The sequence below is a fragment of the Pezoporus flaviventris genome, unplaced genomic scaffold (assembly GCF_033815535.1).
Source record: "Pezoporus flaviventris isolate CSIRO_AGI_PZ_B2104156 unplaced genomic scaffold, CSIRO_AGI_Pfla_v1 ptg000002l, whole genome shotgun sequence".
Classification (NCBI taxonomy): Eukaryota; Metazoa; Chordata; class Aves; order Psittaciformes; family Psittacidae; genus Pezoporus; species Pezoporus flaviventris.
This window is the reverse complement of record NW_026892550.1, coordinates 61,446,223-61,461,515: the sequence shown is the minus strand read 5'-3', so window position 1 is coordinate 61,461,515 and position 15,293 is coordinate 61,446,223. Positions and strand designations below refer to the sequence as shown.

At 36.5% G+C, this 15,293-nt stretch overlaps 1 protein-coding gene across 5 annotated transcripts in view; it reads right to left on the bottom strand.

Annotated features, from left to right (window-relative positions):
- Positions 1-15,293, bottom strand: part of TTC29 (tetratricopeptide repeat domain 29) — a 148,112-nt gene that overhangs the window by 38,875 nt on the left and 93,944 nt on the right. For 4 of the 5 annotated variants that reach the window (XR_009741242.1, XM_061441135.1, XM_061441163.1 and 1 more), the window contains 2 exons: positions 14,172-14,295; positions 10,921-11,152 (listed from right to left, as the gene is read on the bottom strand). Coding sequence is in view for 4 of the 5 variants with exons in the window: in XM_061441135.1 (XP_061297119.1) it covers positions 10,921-11,152; positions 14,172-14,295 (356 nt within the window). In the remaining variant the exon portion in view is untranslated. Of the gene's footprint in view, positions 1-6,946; positions 7,418-10,920; positions 11,153-14,171; positions 14,296-15,293 lie in introns of those variants that run through there. The other variant, XM_061441152.1, reaches the window with a different exon arrangement.

Sequence of the window (15,293 nt, the reverse complement as noted above, 5' to 3'; positions counted from 1 at the left end):
ACACACATGATGGTAGTCTCTTTCTCCAAATATCAGATGTCACAGTGTGCAATTTATTCACATCAGAAAGATTGTTTAAAACTTACACTGCAAGGAATCTAAGTTCCTGAACTGAAATTCAAGTCACTTTGGAATTGAAAGGGATGGAGAGATTTCATGTGTTGTATTTGGAACAGCATTTCCAAAAGACTTAACACTGATGTCTTCTTCAGTCTAACCAAGGAGGGAGAGTAACAGTGTCCTGCTGATTTGATTCTGTAGTGACAAAACTGGCATGAAGAAAGGAGTTACACTGCAGTCTGCACAGTTACTTTATGCTGCAGACTGTGCATAGTATTACCAGCTCCAGATGGCTCAGGGAACAAGGGATTTAATTTGGGGAAAAAAAAAAAAATGCAAGAATCTAAATGTAAGACTTAAATGTGCGATCCTAATGGCCGAAATGTAAGATCCCAGATCTACCACACAATAGACTATTGTGGACCAAACGGTACATTTTAAGGTAATCCCTAAAACTTATAGTAGGACTTACTTAAAATGAAATAAAAATTAGCCAGACTGTATATAGCCTACAAACCAAACCAAACCAAACCAAAACAGCAAACTGCTGTAAACACTTTTAAAAGGTTAAGATTACGTCAAAACTTCAGAAAACGGGGACCCCCGTGAGATATACTGGTACACAGATGTAGATATGCATTGTTCCATGTACAAAATGATGTGCATATATATATATTCTGCAGGTATAACCGAGGATCAGAGTTCAAAACGCCCTGGAAAATCTAAACATCTGTGCCCAAATCCTCTAGATCTCTTACTCAAATGGGAAAAGGTCCTCTGAAAATAAACACTGATTGCCTCTTCAGTCAAAGGTTACAGTGGATTCATTGCTGACTTCGTCCATTTGCCAGCTGTTGGCAGTTGTTAATACAAGGATTTGATTTCTTTATCCAAGCATCATGAGCACCACATTAGTATCTTCAGAGAAAGATCTTGACTGTGAGCTGCAGTTCCGCTGCCCCAACTCAATTACTGCATTCTTGAACTGCAATGTATTCATTTGTGGGCAGTGGGGCAGCCGGTGGGAAGGTATTGATTGGAGTACAATGTCATGTGTAGCAGCGAGAGTAAGATGAAAAGTGTTTTCTGCTTAATGGGTTGGTATTAAGTAGGTGGGAATGGCTTCTAATTAGCCAACAATTGCTATGTTTCTCAGTTTCCCTCCCTTCCCTCCTCCCGTCGGTCACCAGCTGCCAATCTCTCTCTCCTTTTCCCTTTTTGTGTGGAGTTCATTGCTCACTGTAGTGAAAGCCTTTGTTTAAAAAAGAGGGCTCCCAGGGTCTCATCTGCCAGGGTACAGCTTGCTGCCTGCGATGAGTAGCAACTGTCAGTTTATTTTATCTCAACCTTTTCATCATTCTGCTGAAACTGGTCGAGTGAAACCACCTGAGAGACCTGAGGATTCAGTACCTACAAGTCATTAGCCAGGACTGCTCAGTCTCTCTCCACACATCAAGTCAACTGAACACTGCTTAAAATATTATCCACTTTAACCCCGTATTTTCCTATGGATGTATAGAACTCTTCCTGCATCTTTTGAATTATACTTGCATGATCATTCCTTAAACATGCTACAACTGTGATTAGTAATATATTTTTCAGTGCTTCTCAACCCAAATGCTCAAGCAACATGCTTTAGAAATACAAAATATAATACACTAAAATTTATTAGAATGCCTTCAGTCAGAATCTCCCTTTTATCTAGGTTATGTTCCCCAGCATACCACAGCTAGCAATTCTCACAATTATTTGAACGTCTGTTTTTCATAATGAATCTCAGGTAAATGGGATAAATTCTGTTCACAGTTACACTTATGCAACTGCCTCCCCCCGCCCCCCCCCCCCGCAACTCAACGAGATTTTATGAGCATAATAAAAAACAGTATTTGGTTCACAATTTTTAGCATATTTACATTTTCCTCTCTTTGCCGTGTAGTTTCTCTCTCTGTATGTACATATACATGTATATATAATCCGCATGTACTTCCACCTTCCAAACAGCTACTATAATTGCACTACAATAATTAATAATTAAAAGTATGTAATAGAAAGATTTTATTTTGAACTAAACCCAAATTAAATTTATATAAATCAAATTTCAAAGTCATTAGCCTGAACAATCTTTTCCTGGTAATCACAGCTAACTTGTTGCTGTCATTATTAGCTACTAAGTTTTAATATAGCAACTGAAATATTGCTTTCCCCCATGCAAACAGTGAGCTATTTCAAGATATATGAGATGACAAGAACAGAAACCCAGATATCCTCCAATATATCAATTGCTTAAAATCATTAATGTTTCATCTCAGTTCTCTTCTTACTGTGCATACTTGCAGAAGTATCAACAAAATAAAATACAATTTGCTTTAATATTATTCTCAAAAATGAGCTAAAGGTACCAGTGAGGATAAGCTTATTTTCAGGGAATTACACATCTCAAGATGCTGTTTGGCAGAGTGAAAAAATCTGGAGTCAAAAGACTGGGCTCCATAGTACCATGAAGTGACTTTTTCCACCAGGAGAACAAAAGATTCAGGTAAACAGAGGGCTTCAAGTTCTGCACACAGGATAAGGAATCAGTGGATAGCCCAGAATTACGAATATTGTGCAGCATGCAGCCCTCTCCCCTCCTGATTCCTACCAACTATAACATTTTGATTTTCCTTGACACCAGCTACTGGGGCATAATCTGAAGTTCTCATTCCTCAGATTCCATGGGCTCACAACATGAACTGAGCAAGACTACTATATGGTATATTCAACCTCCATTTTTCAGGTTCAATTTTATATTGGCAGTGAGTTAAATGCATAGTCCTAACTATGCCCTGGCTGAGGTACGTAGACACAATCAGACAGCTTGATGTTCATATCATTTGTAAATATCAAGCAGCACAAAATACACCTTCACAAAAGAGACATAGTTTGAGTACAGGCTTTCACAGACATTATCATTAGTGTGTGAATAAGAATAAAGTTCAGATATGATGGTGATGGGCACCTGCACTTACCATTTCAAAGACTGCTGCATAAGATTAATTCCCCACAGAAGCTGACACTAGCAGCACTGTTTGACTAACATCCATAGCAGCTACACCTCAAAAATCAAAAAATGTGCCAGAATTTTTAGGAAAAGGAATTGGATTAAAACACTGTAGCAACCATGGAAAAATATGAAAAACCCCCTTGATTCACAACAATTTCAAATTGGCCTCCCATGATCAATTACTCTATCTGATACTTATTATTTTCAGTATTATAGGATAGTAGCTACACGTTCAAAATGGTGCACTTGTATGACACACCATGGAAAATACTGTATAATTACTTAGCTCTGTGGCAAGATTTGTATGAGCCCTTAAATAAGAATATTTTGTATTACAGATAATATTGAATGCTTAACTAACTGAGTAGAAAAAAGTGGATGAGCCTGGGGGCATGGTCATCTGCTTAAGCATGCATTTGGATCTTCAAGCTAATTAATCACTAGTTGTATACTTAAACTTAGTCAATCCATTCACTCAGGTAATTAAGGCCTCTTTAAAGGTTATTTTGATACTTTGCATTTTTCTATTAACCAATTTACTGTGATATTTAATAGGAAGCGTGATTCTTTCCAGTGTATTCTCTCATCACAGTGTAATAAAGACACAGCATGAAGATCGGTGCCAGAATGGCAAGTATGAAGAAACTGAAACATCACTCTTAAAAAAACACCTATTGATTCTACTGCAAACACAGAAGATATACCTAATAAGGTATAGATTGAGATGCGAACTACAGGGTATAGGGGTAACTGACTTCTGCTCTTTGAACATTGACTGGAAACTTACATAAAATTGGGGTTTGGAATGAAGGTGTGGAGCCAAAAAGTGGGGAGAGAATAATTTACAATATGGAATTGAAGAACAAGAGACAAAACAAATGTAGGACACCGAACAGACAGGAAAGGATGAAAACCAAGAAGAAAACGACTGTTTCAGAAACTGTTCCAAAAAACATGATATATTCCTAGTGATTATGGAAAAGAATAAAAAGAGAGGTGGATTTTTGGGCAAAAGAAATATGGTTTCAGCTGCCAGCTGTTTTGCATTGTGACTCTTCTCTTCGTCAATGCATTTCTTATGCTCTGGACTGCAGGCAAAGCTGAAACTCCTAGGTGCCTTCAAATCAAGGATTTCTCTGAAAGTGTCCTAATGTGGCTGGGCAAGAGTTTCTGTTTGTTTTGTGCCATTCAAGTGTCCTAGAGAATCAGAGCAGGACTGAGCTTCAGCTCTGAAAATTTAAACTGGTAGGGGACTACAATTTGGAAGAAGCACTGACAATGCAGTGCACAAAGCTATACTAGTTCCATGGATAAAGCTACACTAAAGAGTCTGACAATATATTGTAGCTTGAACACCACTTCCAATGTTGTTGGTTGTTTTTTTTTTTTTATTTTTTTCACAAGAAAGAACAATTCACCTTATTTAGGAAAACATTTTTTGCTGATCTAAAAAGATTGTCTGGGAAAACACAGCTGGATGGCAACGTTTAGCACAGGTTGTGTCTAAAGAAAACAAATGTATGGTGAGATTTAGATGTTTCCATTGAAAGTATAAGATGGAAGAAAAATCTAGATGAGATCCAAATCCTCCCCTGGTTAGGATGTTTATATGTAACTGATGTCAAGAATACTCACAGTCACATTAGGCAGGATGATATTGAATTTTTTGAAGTTATAACACCACTTAGCTATACAAGAACTGCCAACTCTTGGCAAAAAATATGTAGAAACTTCTCCTACCACATTATTCCATGGCTAAACATCAAAATATTCCACAAATCCTCTCAAATTTGGTACTGCCAATCCACACACCTGGTCTGAGTCTGATCCTGTGTCGCAATCCCAATTAAGGCAGCATTAAAAGAACAGGAAAAAAGAAAAAAAAAAAAATCACAGGAAGAAAACCTGGATAGTGCATTTGTACAAAGCATGAGAACACTGAATATTAACACTTCCTTGTCAGACAAACTTCAGACATCAGCAGAAAACACAAGCTACTGCACTCACAGCTAAACTGACATTTAAAATGTGTTCTCAGACTCTTCATTCAGAATCTGCTGTGTCAGGCTGCTTATCACAATGCAACAAAAATCTTCCCTGTCACCCTCAGTTCTTTCTGTAGTTCAAGCAATAATCACTCTCACTTTCTAAAAATATCAAAGTAGATAAGTAGACTTAATCAAATACTTAAAACCAAACCCCAATTAATAATAAATAAAATATGTGAACCACTGTCCTGGTTTGGGTTGGAATACGGTTAATTTTCTTTCTATTAGCTGGTACAGTGCTGTGCTTTGGCTTTAGTGTGAGAATAATGTTGATAACACTCCAATGTTTCTGTTGCTGAATAGTGCTTACCCTAATCAAGGACTTTTCAGTCTGTCATGCTCTGCCAATGAGGAGGGGCACAAGAAGCCTGGGGGGAGCAGAGACAGGACAGCTGACCTGAACTGGCCAAAGGAGTATCCTATACCACAGAATGTCATGCTCAGTATAGAAACTGGAATTGGAGTTGGCCAGGAGATGCCAATTGTTGCCTGGGGATGGGCTGGGCATTGATCAGTGGGTTGCGAGCTGTGCATCACTTGGGTTTCTTGGGGTTTATTCCTCTTTTTTTCCTTTTCATTACAATTATTATTATATTTTACATTAGTTAAATTATTAAACTGCTCTTATCTCAACCCATGAGGTTTTTGTTTTGTTGGTTTTTTTTTTCCTTATTCTTCTCCCCATCCTATTGAAGGGAAGCGGGAAGTGAATGAGTGGCTGCATGGTACTTAGTTGCTGGCTGGGGTTAAACCATGATAAGCGCATAAGATGATTTTCTGAAACACATCTGTTCCATGTCATCAATGTCTATATGTAAGCATGCTGGTTTTCAACAATTACATAGGATATTTTGCATTAATATCAAAGGTACAGCAGTAAAAAAAAAGAAAAGACTGAGATTCTTTAAACAGAAAAGTGAGAAAAGCTAAAATTCAGCAACTGGTGAGTGCTAGGTGATACGAACAAGCAGAGGCAGTACGAGTTTAGAAAATTTTCAGGGAATAATAAAGACAGAAACACCTCTACATTTTTTTTTCCTAATCATTTTTCTTTAAATGTACATATTTTGACATTTCTAACCACAGTATTTTTCCAGAAGAAAGCAAATTATTCAAATCAGTAAACCCCACAAAAATGGGAAGAAGCTATCCTATGAATTTCAGTGGGGAACACTTAAAGCATTTCAGCTACTTCTGAAACATGCTTATGAAGAAGCGAGCCTTTGTGCTCTGGCACAGGGACAGCCTTGGAGTCTGTACTTGGTCACATACCTTTCAATAATTTAAATTCATAGTTCTTATTTAATAGTGGGAACAAGTGTATAATTCCCTTATTCCACGTTCAGCTGTATTTTCTCAGAAAACACTGAAACCTGTCTCTAAAGTCCTTTCAATTTCTCATTATTTTTGGTCATATTAACAATTTGATATTGACGTATATCATAAACATATAGAACTTGAAGGAGTGTCCATTACAGATCCTACATCCAGAGTCTTGCACAGTGAACAGACTGATGGGAGGAAGATGGACCCCAGAGGGTTCTTGTGAGGCACAGGCATGCTCTCGACTTCCCAAAATGAGGGTCTGAGTCATTCCCATTGTCTTTACAGCAGTGGTTGGGAAGAAAGTCATAGTTTGCCCTGTTCAAATTCAGTCAAGCTACTTTGTCACTAACTTTACTTGACAACATAGTTACAAACCCCACTAATATGCCATCAAAAAGAAACATGTTAAAATAGTGACTGTATGCTAATTTCAGTCACCATACAAGCTAATATATATTTCCCTTCTGTACATGCTAACTGAAGAATAGACCTTTTAAAGTAATAAATATAAGAGACACAGACAGTAGTTTTGAGGGAGTGCATGTATGTGCATAATTCTGATAGTCCTACGTCAGTATCACGATAGGCCAAAATCTGTGATAGAGCTTTAAATATGAAATATGGAGTGAAAGGAACCTGTTAACCCAAGCCACTACCTTTCCACTGATATCACATAAAGACTATTTTATGGATGTTTATCTGTGTAAGGTACAAATACTTGCTGGTTTTATAGTTCTGATCAGTACACCATGCCTTCCCTTTTAAATATTCTCAGATCACAAACTCTGCTACCACCAAGGCAAATTTACTGGGCAAATCAAAATATAATTTACAATGCATGTTCCTGATGAAGACTGGCTTTGATTTGCTCAAGTACAGTCGAGCATTTTGGGTACAGTGTCATGGCATAACAATTTTCCTTAGCATGCATTTGAGGTACCTATTAAAGAAGGAAAGATAAGATTCGTACTGTTAGAAGTTTTCCTGGAATTAGTGTTCTTCAGAAAGAAGAGACAGTAAAAAATGCAGTTTATCATGTTCTAAAGAGGAATGCTAGAAATAGTTCTGAAGTTGATGGTACAAGATAATTCTGTTGATTGTAGGACTCACAATTGATGATATGGGTAAGACAATAATTTACCCTGCAGTTATAGCTATTAAAAAAAAAAGAAAAAAGACAGAAAAAAGACCAAACCAAAATAAGAAAACACGGAAAACCTGTGATTGTAAAATGTGCCAATTTTTCAGACTTCTCTGATGTTAAGAAATGTAATCTAAATTGTTCTCAAAAGCACAGAACGTTTCTCAAGAAAACAACAGAAGACTTTTTATTATGAGGAAAATGATACATTTTAAGTCTACTCTTAAAAGTGTTTAGATGATTTCAAGCATCAAAGACCTCTTGCTGAGGCACAGCCCTACTAGATGCAATGACCTAGAAGTTTCCAGACTCACAGAAAACACAATTCCTGGTCAGCATTTCATGTAATCAATATAAAAAATCTGATCCAAATTTTTCCTGCCTTCAGCACCTTTAATTATTCTTCTCCCTTGGAGATTATTTATTGAAAGACTTGTGAAATATTTTTTCATCAATGTTAGTCGTGCTGTAGGTTCTTTTTTTAGGTTCTAACACGGAGTCACAAGCCTTTTTATCTACTGATTCTGCTGATTGTTTTGAAAATATGTTTGACTAATCATGACAGATCAATAAAAAAATTATTTGCTCTTGCAGTGGCATCTCACAATGGCATAAATATTCCTTTTGTAAGCGAAGACAGGTGACCAAGTCAAATGCAGGAGATGGAAACGTTGTCCTTTGCATTTATAAACACAGTTTTCTGACAATCCTGTCCCTTTTGTCCATGACAACTTTGGTCAAAGCATCCATTTTATTAATAAATGTTGAGATAAGTTGAGTAATTAATGGTTCTTCCTGCCTAGTTGTTGAAATGATTGATTTAGAAAATAAGTCTTGGTTGAAAGACATAAGGTACATGGCAGTACTTGAATTTAAATATCATTGCTTGTCTAATAGTCTAAGTATTTATTCTGTCTAAGAATACAGAAACTACCCTGATTTAAATTTTTTTTTTTTTTTGTGACAGAAACATTATTCAGTCAGAAATAAAAATTTATTACCTTCCTGTCATTAAATCCCCCATGGATTAAGAATTAGTATTGTATCTTGTCTTTAGCTGTTTCATCCTAAAAAGACTGAGAAAAATCTAGTAGGTTATTGATGCTGAGCTGTTTGAAAGAGCTAGAATTACTGTTCTATTATCACAGCAGGAATTTCCAAAGTGATGAGTTCATCACAGGATGCACAGACATTCTCCTGGAAGGTAGGATAAAGGCTGTACCTGAAACTCAAAGCCAGTGAATCCTAATATTGAATTAATGCCAGGTCATGTTTTGCCAGACAAAGATATTAAAAATGTAATGCCAGTAATAACGAGAGATTTGGCACACAAAACATGAAGAATGTTACAGATTGTGCTGACAGTGTGACACTATGTTTTCCTGGATGTAATCTGGGGTATCATGAGAGTAAGCTTGGAGCACTAATGAGAAGAATGATACTGAACTGGAAGAGATGCTAAATATGCAGTAGCCACAGGGTTCCTGGAGTTAACTGGAACTAAAATAAAAACTAATACTGAAAGTAACAGAGGGTAAACTAGGCAGAAATGCAGAAGGAAGAGAATCTCAGCAGGCAAAACTTGTTTCTGGCATCATGCTTGCCAGGACATAAAGGGTTTTTCTAATCATACTCTTTTTATCCCTGAAGTACCGTTAAAAAGAAGCGTGAATCTCAAGCTTAAAGGGGCACATACCATTTTTGGATGTAAACAAGTTTCACCATTGACTGGAGAAAGCAATGTATAAAAGTAGAATGGAAAACCTCTTTAGGTGAAAGAAGTAAAATAAATGTTGAAGATACAAATATCATCCTATATTGTTGAGGCTCCTGTTCTTTTGTTGTTGCCATTGTTGATTTTTCTTTGCCTCCTATTTACATCAGCTACAGCTAATGATCCTCATGTGAAATACATATAAAATTGCTTGACATTGGATTCTTCTTTGACCATATTGGAATTCTTGGCATGTGCACTACAGGTCTAGGAACTTACTGTCCTTTGCAGGAGACATGCACCCAGTTAATTCTGCCAGCCACCAAAATCTAAGAATGTGCTGAATATTCACTTATTGAGGCAAAAATCATAAATATATACAGTCATTGAAAAAGAAACCCAATATCATTGAGAAAGGACTGCCCTGTTACCATCACTAGAACTCCAAAGAGTGTGCTACCTAATTTGTCATCACTTTAGCATGCCAGTGAATGTCTTTGTTCCACAGTTCTCAGTTGCTTCCAGTGTTGCCTCTGGTATCCTGGCTCCTATTAAGCTGCTAATATCTTTGAATATCAGTCTATTAAACCACTTATTTTATATATAAAATTTACAATTGAAGTTATACTTCATTTCCCAATGCTATTAAAGGAAAAGGTACAAAAGAAAACAGCAGACATGCAGTTCTTTGTCTTTGAGAGTATGATAACTGAGGGAATTTGGACACAGTAACTCTGAAGCTCCATGTTATGAATTTGACCCAGCTGTCATTTATTTGCACTATACTCCACATTCACACTCTCCACAGGAATACAGAGAGGAAAGCTTTAAGATGTAGTACACTTGTCCCTTTTCCTTCCAAAGAACAATATAGTTTATACTATCAATACTTGGAGATAATGCATTATTCAGTTTTTCTTGTATTAACAGATAGCAAAGGGGAAAAAAAAAGTAAAGAAAATTTAACCCATGAAGAGGTCTACTCCATACAAAGTCCTCCTCTACCCTTTATCTCAGATAAGGAAACACAGTGAAGGAAACAGAGTAGGTTTGTTTTTTTTTTTTTATTCCTTCCTTCCTCTCCAATGTCAAGTATAAGGATGCTAAAAATAAAATAGCATGTTCTTCCGAATTCAAAACTATGCCCCCTATATCAAGCAGAAATTATTTCTTACTTTTAGAAACAGGGAACTTATCCTTGGATGCACATGAAAAACTGTCCAGAAATGAAGATTTTTAAATTTTTTTTTAAGGATTAAAATAATGAAAATTGAATAAACTAATACAACACTGCTTGCCCATAATGATGTTTTGGAAAACAGCACCGAAAAAAAGTAAGTTACCATCCATAGCAACTACTACTATCTGTTTCTCGTTGTTATATTTTTTCTCCCCGTTTTATCCCTGTTTCTACCTGTTATTAAACATACTTAATTCAGCCTTTAAAATAAGCAGACAAAGGAGTAAATCTAACCCCATTCAGCACATGAATTAAACCCAGGAAATAACTTAATAAAACCCTACAAGTAAAATGACTTAACTGTTGAGGACAATACAGCACTAATGTGTTTCATAACCAATGTCTTACCAACTGTAAGAGGGTCAGTGCACATGTCACTTCTGTTCTCTTTCCATGCCAGCAGATACTTGAGGCTGATGAGATCTTCTGCTACTATATGGCTATTAAATGGCACCATCAGCTTATGAGCCTTTGCAATGCCATAGTAAGCTTTTGTTTCATCCACTAAGGGCAAATTATTTAAAGTTTTTGCTGTTTCGTAAGCCTGACTGAAATATTCACAAGCTTCATTATAGCTCCCCTGGTAAAGAAAGAAAAAAAATTAAATTGTAAAAACTACTTCAAGACACCTGTATTTTATCCTGACATTATCGTTAGAGCCTGTTCCTCTGGCACCTCAAAGATGTTGCAGCTGAGAGGCCAGACCACAGAATGACTCATGGCAAGGTATTAAGCAAACCTCCCTTGCTGTTTCCTAAGCTCTAAAATCCAGATAACACTGCTCATATCTTTCTCAGGAGCAAAACTGGTTTTGTAGTATTTTGTACATACAATACAAATTAAAGCACCTCTGGATGATGCCTTCCATTCTCTCTTATTGGTGTGGAATTCTGCTGCCCTGATGGCACAAACTTCCTGAGTGAAAACATTTCCAGAGATGTTGTATTCTTTCACTCTCAGCTCAATTTAATAAATTTGAAATTTCCTTGTGCATAGAGCATAAACCAGGAGGAGAGACTCCAACTGATACCTGTTGCACTTGATATTACTTTTGGGGATCAAAATTTATATAACTGCTAAAATGTGCATGTAATTTAAAAAGGAGGAAAGAGTAACAGAAATTCAGGTAGTCTTTAAGCTTTGTTTAATACAAGAGAGCAGATTCAGGCATATGGGGATACAATAATGAACAATAAGCAGTAGGATAATAGATGAAAAGCAGAAACATCTACATATCATACTCATGAGAACTATAATAGGTTAAGCGATGCAATTAGTGAGAGGAATACAACAAATCAGGCTAAGAAACTTGAGAAAAGTAAAATGAAAAATAACACTGTGTCGTGTTAACTGACAGAGTTTGCATATTAAGTAAGGAACTCTTAACTTACTTAACTTACTTAAATTACTTAAACTGGGAGAAATTAGACCTAATACTTGCACACTACACAAACCAAGGCATTTTAGGAAACAAGAAACATACGGGTAAACCAAGCCTGTCTAGAAAGCATGAACCAATTGTTCAGCATTAAAGAAAGACAGTGATGATGATGGAATAGTAAGACGACAGAAATGTAAAGATACAGCAACAGCATGGACAGAACAAAGTGAATTTGGTCAAAGTCACTTTATGAAGAGCAGTAAAAGTTATATACCTGGTTTACTAAGGGCTCCCTAAGGACATATCTGGGTATAAATGGAGATATCTTTTAATTCGATGAAAAGGATAGTACTACTGCAAATTGTGTCACCAGGGAAGTACAGAGTTGAATAAAAATACCCTAATAATGAATTAGGGAATACTGGTGATGACAGCTGACACCAAGCAGGCAGTGACCCGAGAGAGGAAATGGTACTTTAGATTCAGTTTTGGTAAACATTACTGACCTTGCAGAAAAAATGGTGTATAATATAGGGAATTGTAAATCTTGAGAAGATTTTTTTTTTATGTTTAATTTATATATTTTATGTAAATTAATTAGATTAAGTTACTAACTTTCTTCTCTTCTGCACCACTATCTCAGTTCAAGGCAGCAAATTCTGAAATGTGAAGGATAATTTAGATAATAACCAAAAAGTGGTTAATTCTTAAAATATCAGTTCTCATAGAACTGATTATTAGCAATGGTGGCAGAAGCAGTGAGATATAGTTAAGCAGAATTTAGTTAATTATTTTTTGAATTTGGAGTAGAATAATTTAGCCACTGTCACATCACTCTACTTTCTTCTAAATTTTAGATCCATTTTAGAGTTACTTTAGCAAGTTCTCAAGGACTCAAAACTTGATTTTCAATGTGAAATTTAGCATTTATGCTAAGAATATATGTACAATAGAAGCCTCTTAAGCTAATACAGGGAACAGAGTAAGAATTTTTTCTACAGCTCATGAAAAAAAAGAAATGGGCCAGCAGCTTTGGTAGTGGGATTTCTCTGTAAGAGAAATCCAGAAAAAAACCCAAAGGCATCTGATGGTAGTGGAAGTGAAAAGGGGCAAGTATTCTCTTCAATATATTACACATGGAAAAGAAATTCTGACAAAAATCAGGGCACAGAAGCTAGAAAGGGTGGTTTTGAAATGGGATTTCTAGTTTTATTTTGTTCATAGTGGAATTGTTTCCTAATTTCCACAGTGTACAGGCTGCAGGACATTGTTTTTATTACTCATTATATCTAAATAATTTCATGTAAGATTTCAGCTCTAAAATAGGTGTTTGAGAGCTCAACATGAATCTTTCACTTCTGCAGTAATGTTTTTAACTCTTCTCATTTAAAAAAAGTGCTACTGCAGTGCAAGTGCTACACCTCTAGATGCGGTAAGGGACAGAGTAAGCATGGAAATCGCTAGTCAAACAGGCTGCCAACAGAGCTGCTGCCTTTGCAGGATCCATCCCAGAACCATTCAGTGACTGACACATGGGTCTGAAAGAAGCACTTCAAAAGACCTTAGAAACTATAATAAAGGAGTTTCTTAGTCACCTCTGTCTCAATTTAATATTGCCTATCAATGACTCTCTATTCATTTAGACAGGCCAAATCAAAGCCATCAGACTGGATGGAGGCATAAAGGAGGAAAAGCACTTCCACTACCAGCACACTACCAGCACAGACTTTTGCCAAACTATTTGTTGATAGCACCCACTTTTTAAATTTAGCTGAGAGAATGTAGAGAAAAAATAAAAGCTAAAATAAAATACTGCTTATTAATACTCAATATAGTATACATTCATTTTAAAAAAGCATGAATTTCAATGTGTAGTACAATAAAATTTCATTTGCGTTAACTCTTTATGGGCATATGAGGCTTGAATGGTGATTCGGATGCAGATTTTCACAACATTGAAAATTTTCCATAATCTGAATTTGGAATTTTTATTCACCTTTTCTAGAACAAACCCCTATGCGTTAAATATGGTGTGAATTTTTCACCTCACCCAAAAACTTATGGCACATTTTATTTAGTCACACAATATTTTCTTTGGTAGATCTTGTAAGACATAACACCTGGATGAAATCATTCTGGGCCATCTCTTATGCAAACTTAGTTTTTTTACCATGAATTAAACCCAATTGTTTGACATGTTACTGCAACCAATACTTACTTTTTCATTGTAAATATTCCCAAGTAATACACATGCATCCACCAGGCTTTGTCTTAGATGAGCGTTCTCAGCAGCCTTCATGAACTCTTCCAAGTGCTTTGTAGTTTCAGCTGCTTTTCCCTGACTGAAGCAAAGGACAGGGACAAAAACCACTCAGAAGGTTTCTCCAAATGCTGAAGAACTATCTGCCTGTTCTGAAGCAACTTTGTGATGACTCATTCATGATTGGACTTTATTTCCGAAATAGTCATCTGGGCACTACCTGTGCTGAGACCAACAAGACGAGTCCACACAGAACCCCTGAGGGCAGAACTGGATCCTTTAAGTGAAATAAAGTTTTTCTTCTGAATATGGTGCCATATTTTACGGCCACAAATGAAAATGCAGGGGATTATTTTATAGGGGTTTTGGAGTTTCCATTTTTTCCAGGTTTTTCTACTGAGCAGCTGATAATATTTTCAATATAGCAGGACCCCACATCCTGAAAAAATAGGGGAAGAAGGTAAAAGGCTAGTTTTTCACTAAGGCTTTTTTGGGCTCCTGTCATTCAGAGATGCCGTTTCTTGCTCTAGAACCCTGGTGGTGCAGCAGTAGCTCCATAACAGTGCTGTCTCTTAGTTCTGGGGATAACAGCCTTTCCCTGAATGCAATATTGCACTTTGGCTGGGTGGATAAAAGGCTGCTGGAATCACACAGGCAAACCTATAAACTGTGGATTGCAGGTGTCACCCCCAAATCCCAGTGAGATCAGAGCAACCTGAGGTCACAGCTGAATCTAAGTTGAAAATTGGCTAATGTACTTTGACAGTAACATTTGCAGATTTCCTTTATTTTTTAATAAAGCTAGTCATATTAACAATAGACGATCTCTGCAGTATGATTACAAGACATAAGATAGATATCTAGGTTTGCTTGTGAGTAAGGCACTACGCTCTTTTTCCCTTTAAGGCTTAAGCGTTGCTGTAGCTGACCTCAATATTAGCCATGAACTTGAGTCACTAATGTAGGAGTGTAGCATACTAAATGTCAAGCCACCAAGCAAGCCAGAAAAATCTAGGCTTAATTAAGAAACTCAAGAAATAGAAGTTCCTGTAAGTGATAAAGAATTGTGATTTATTTATC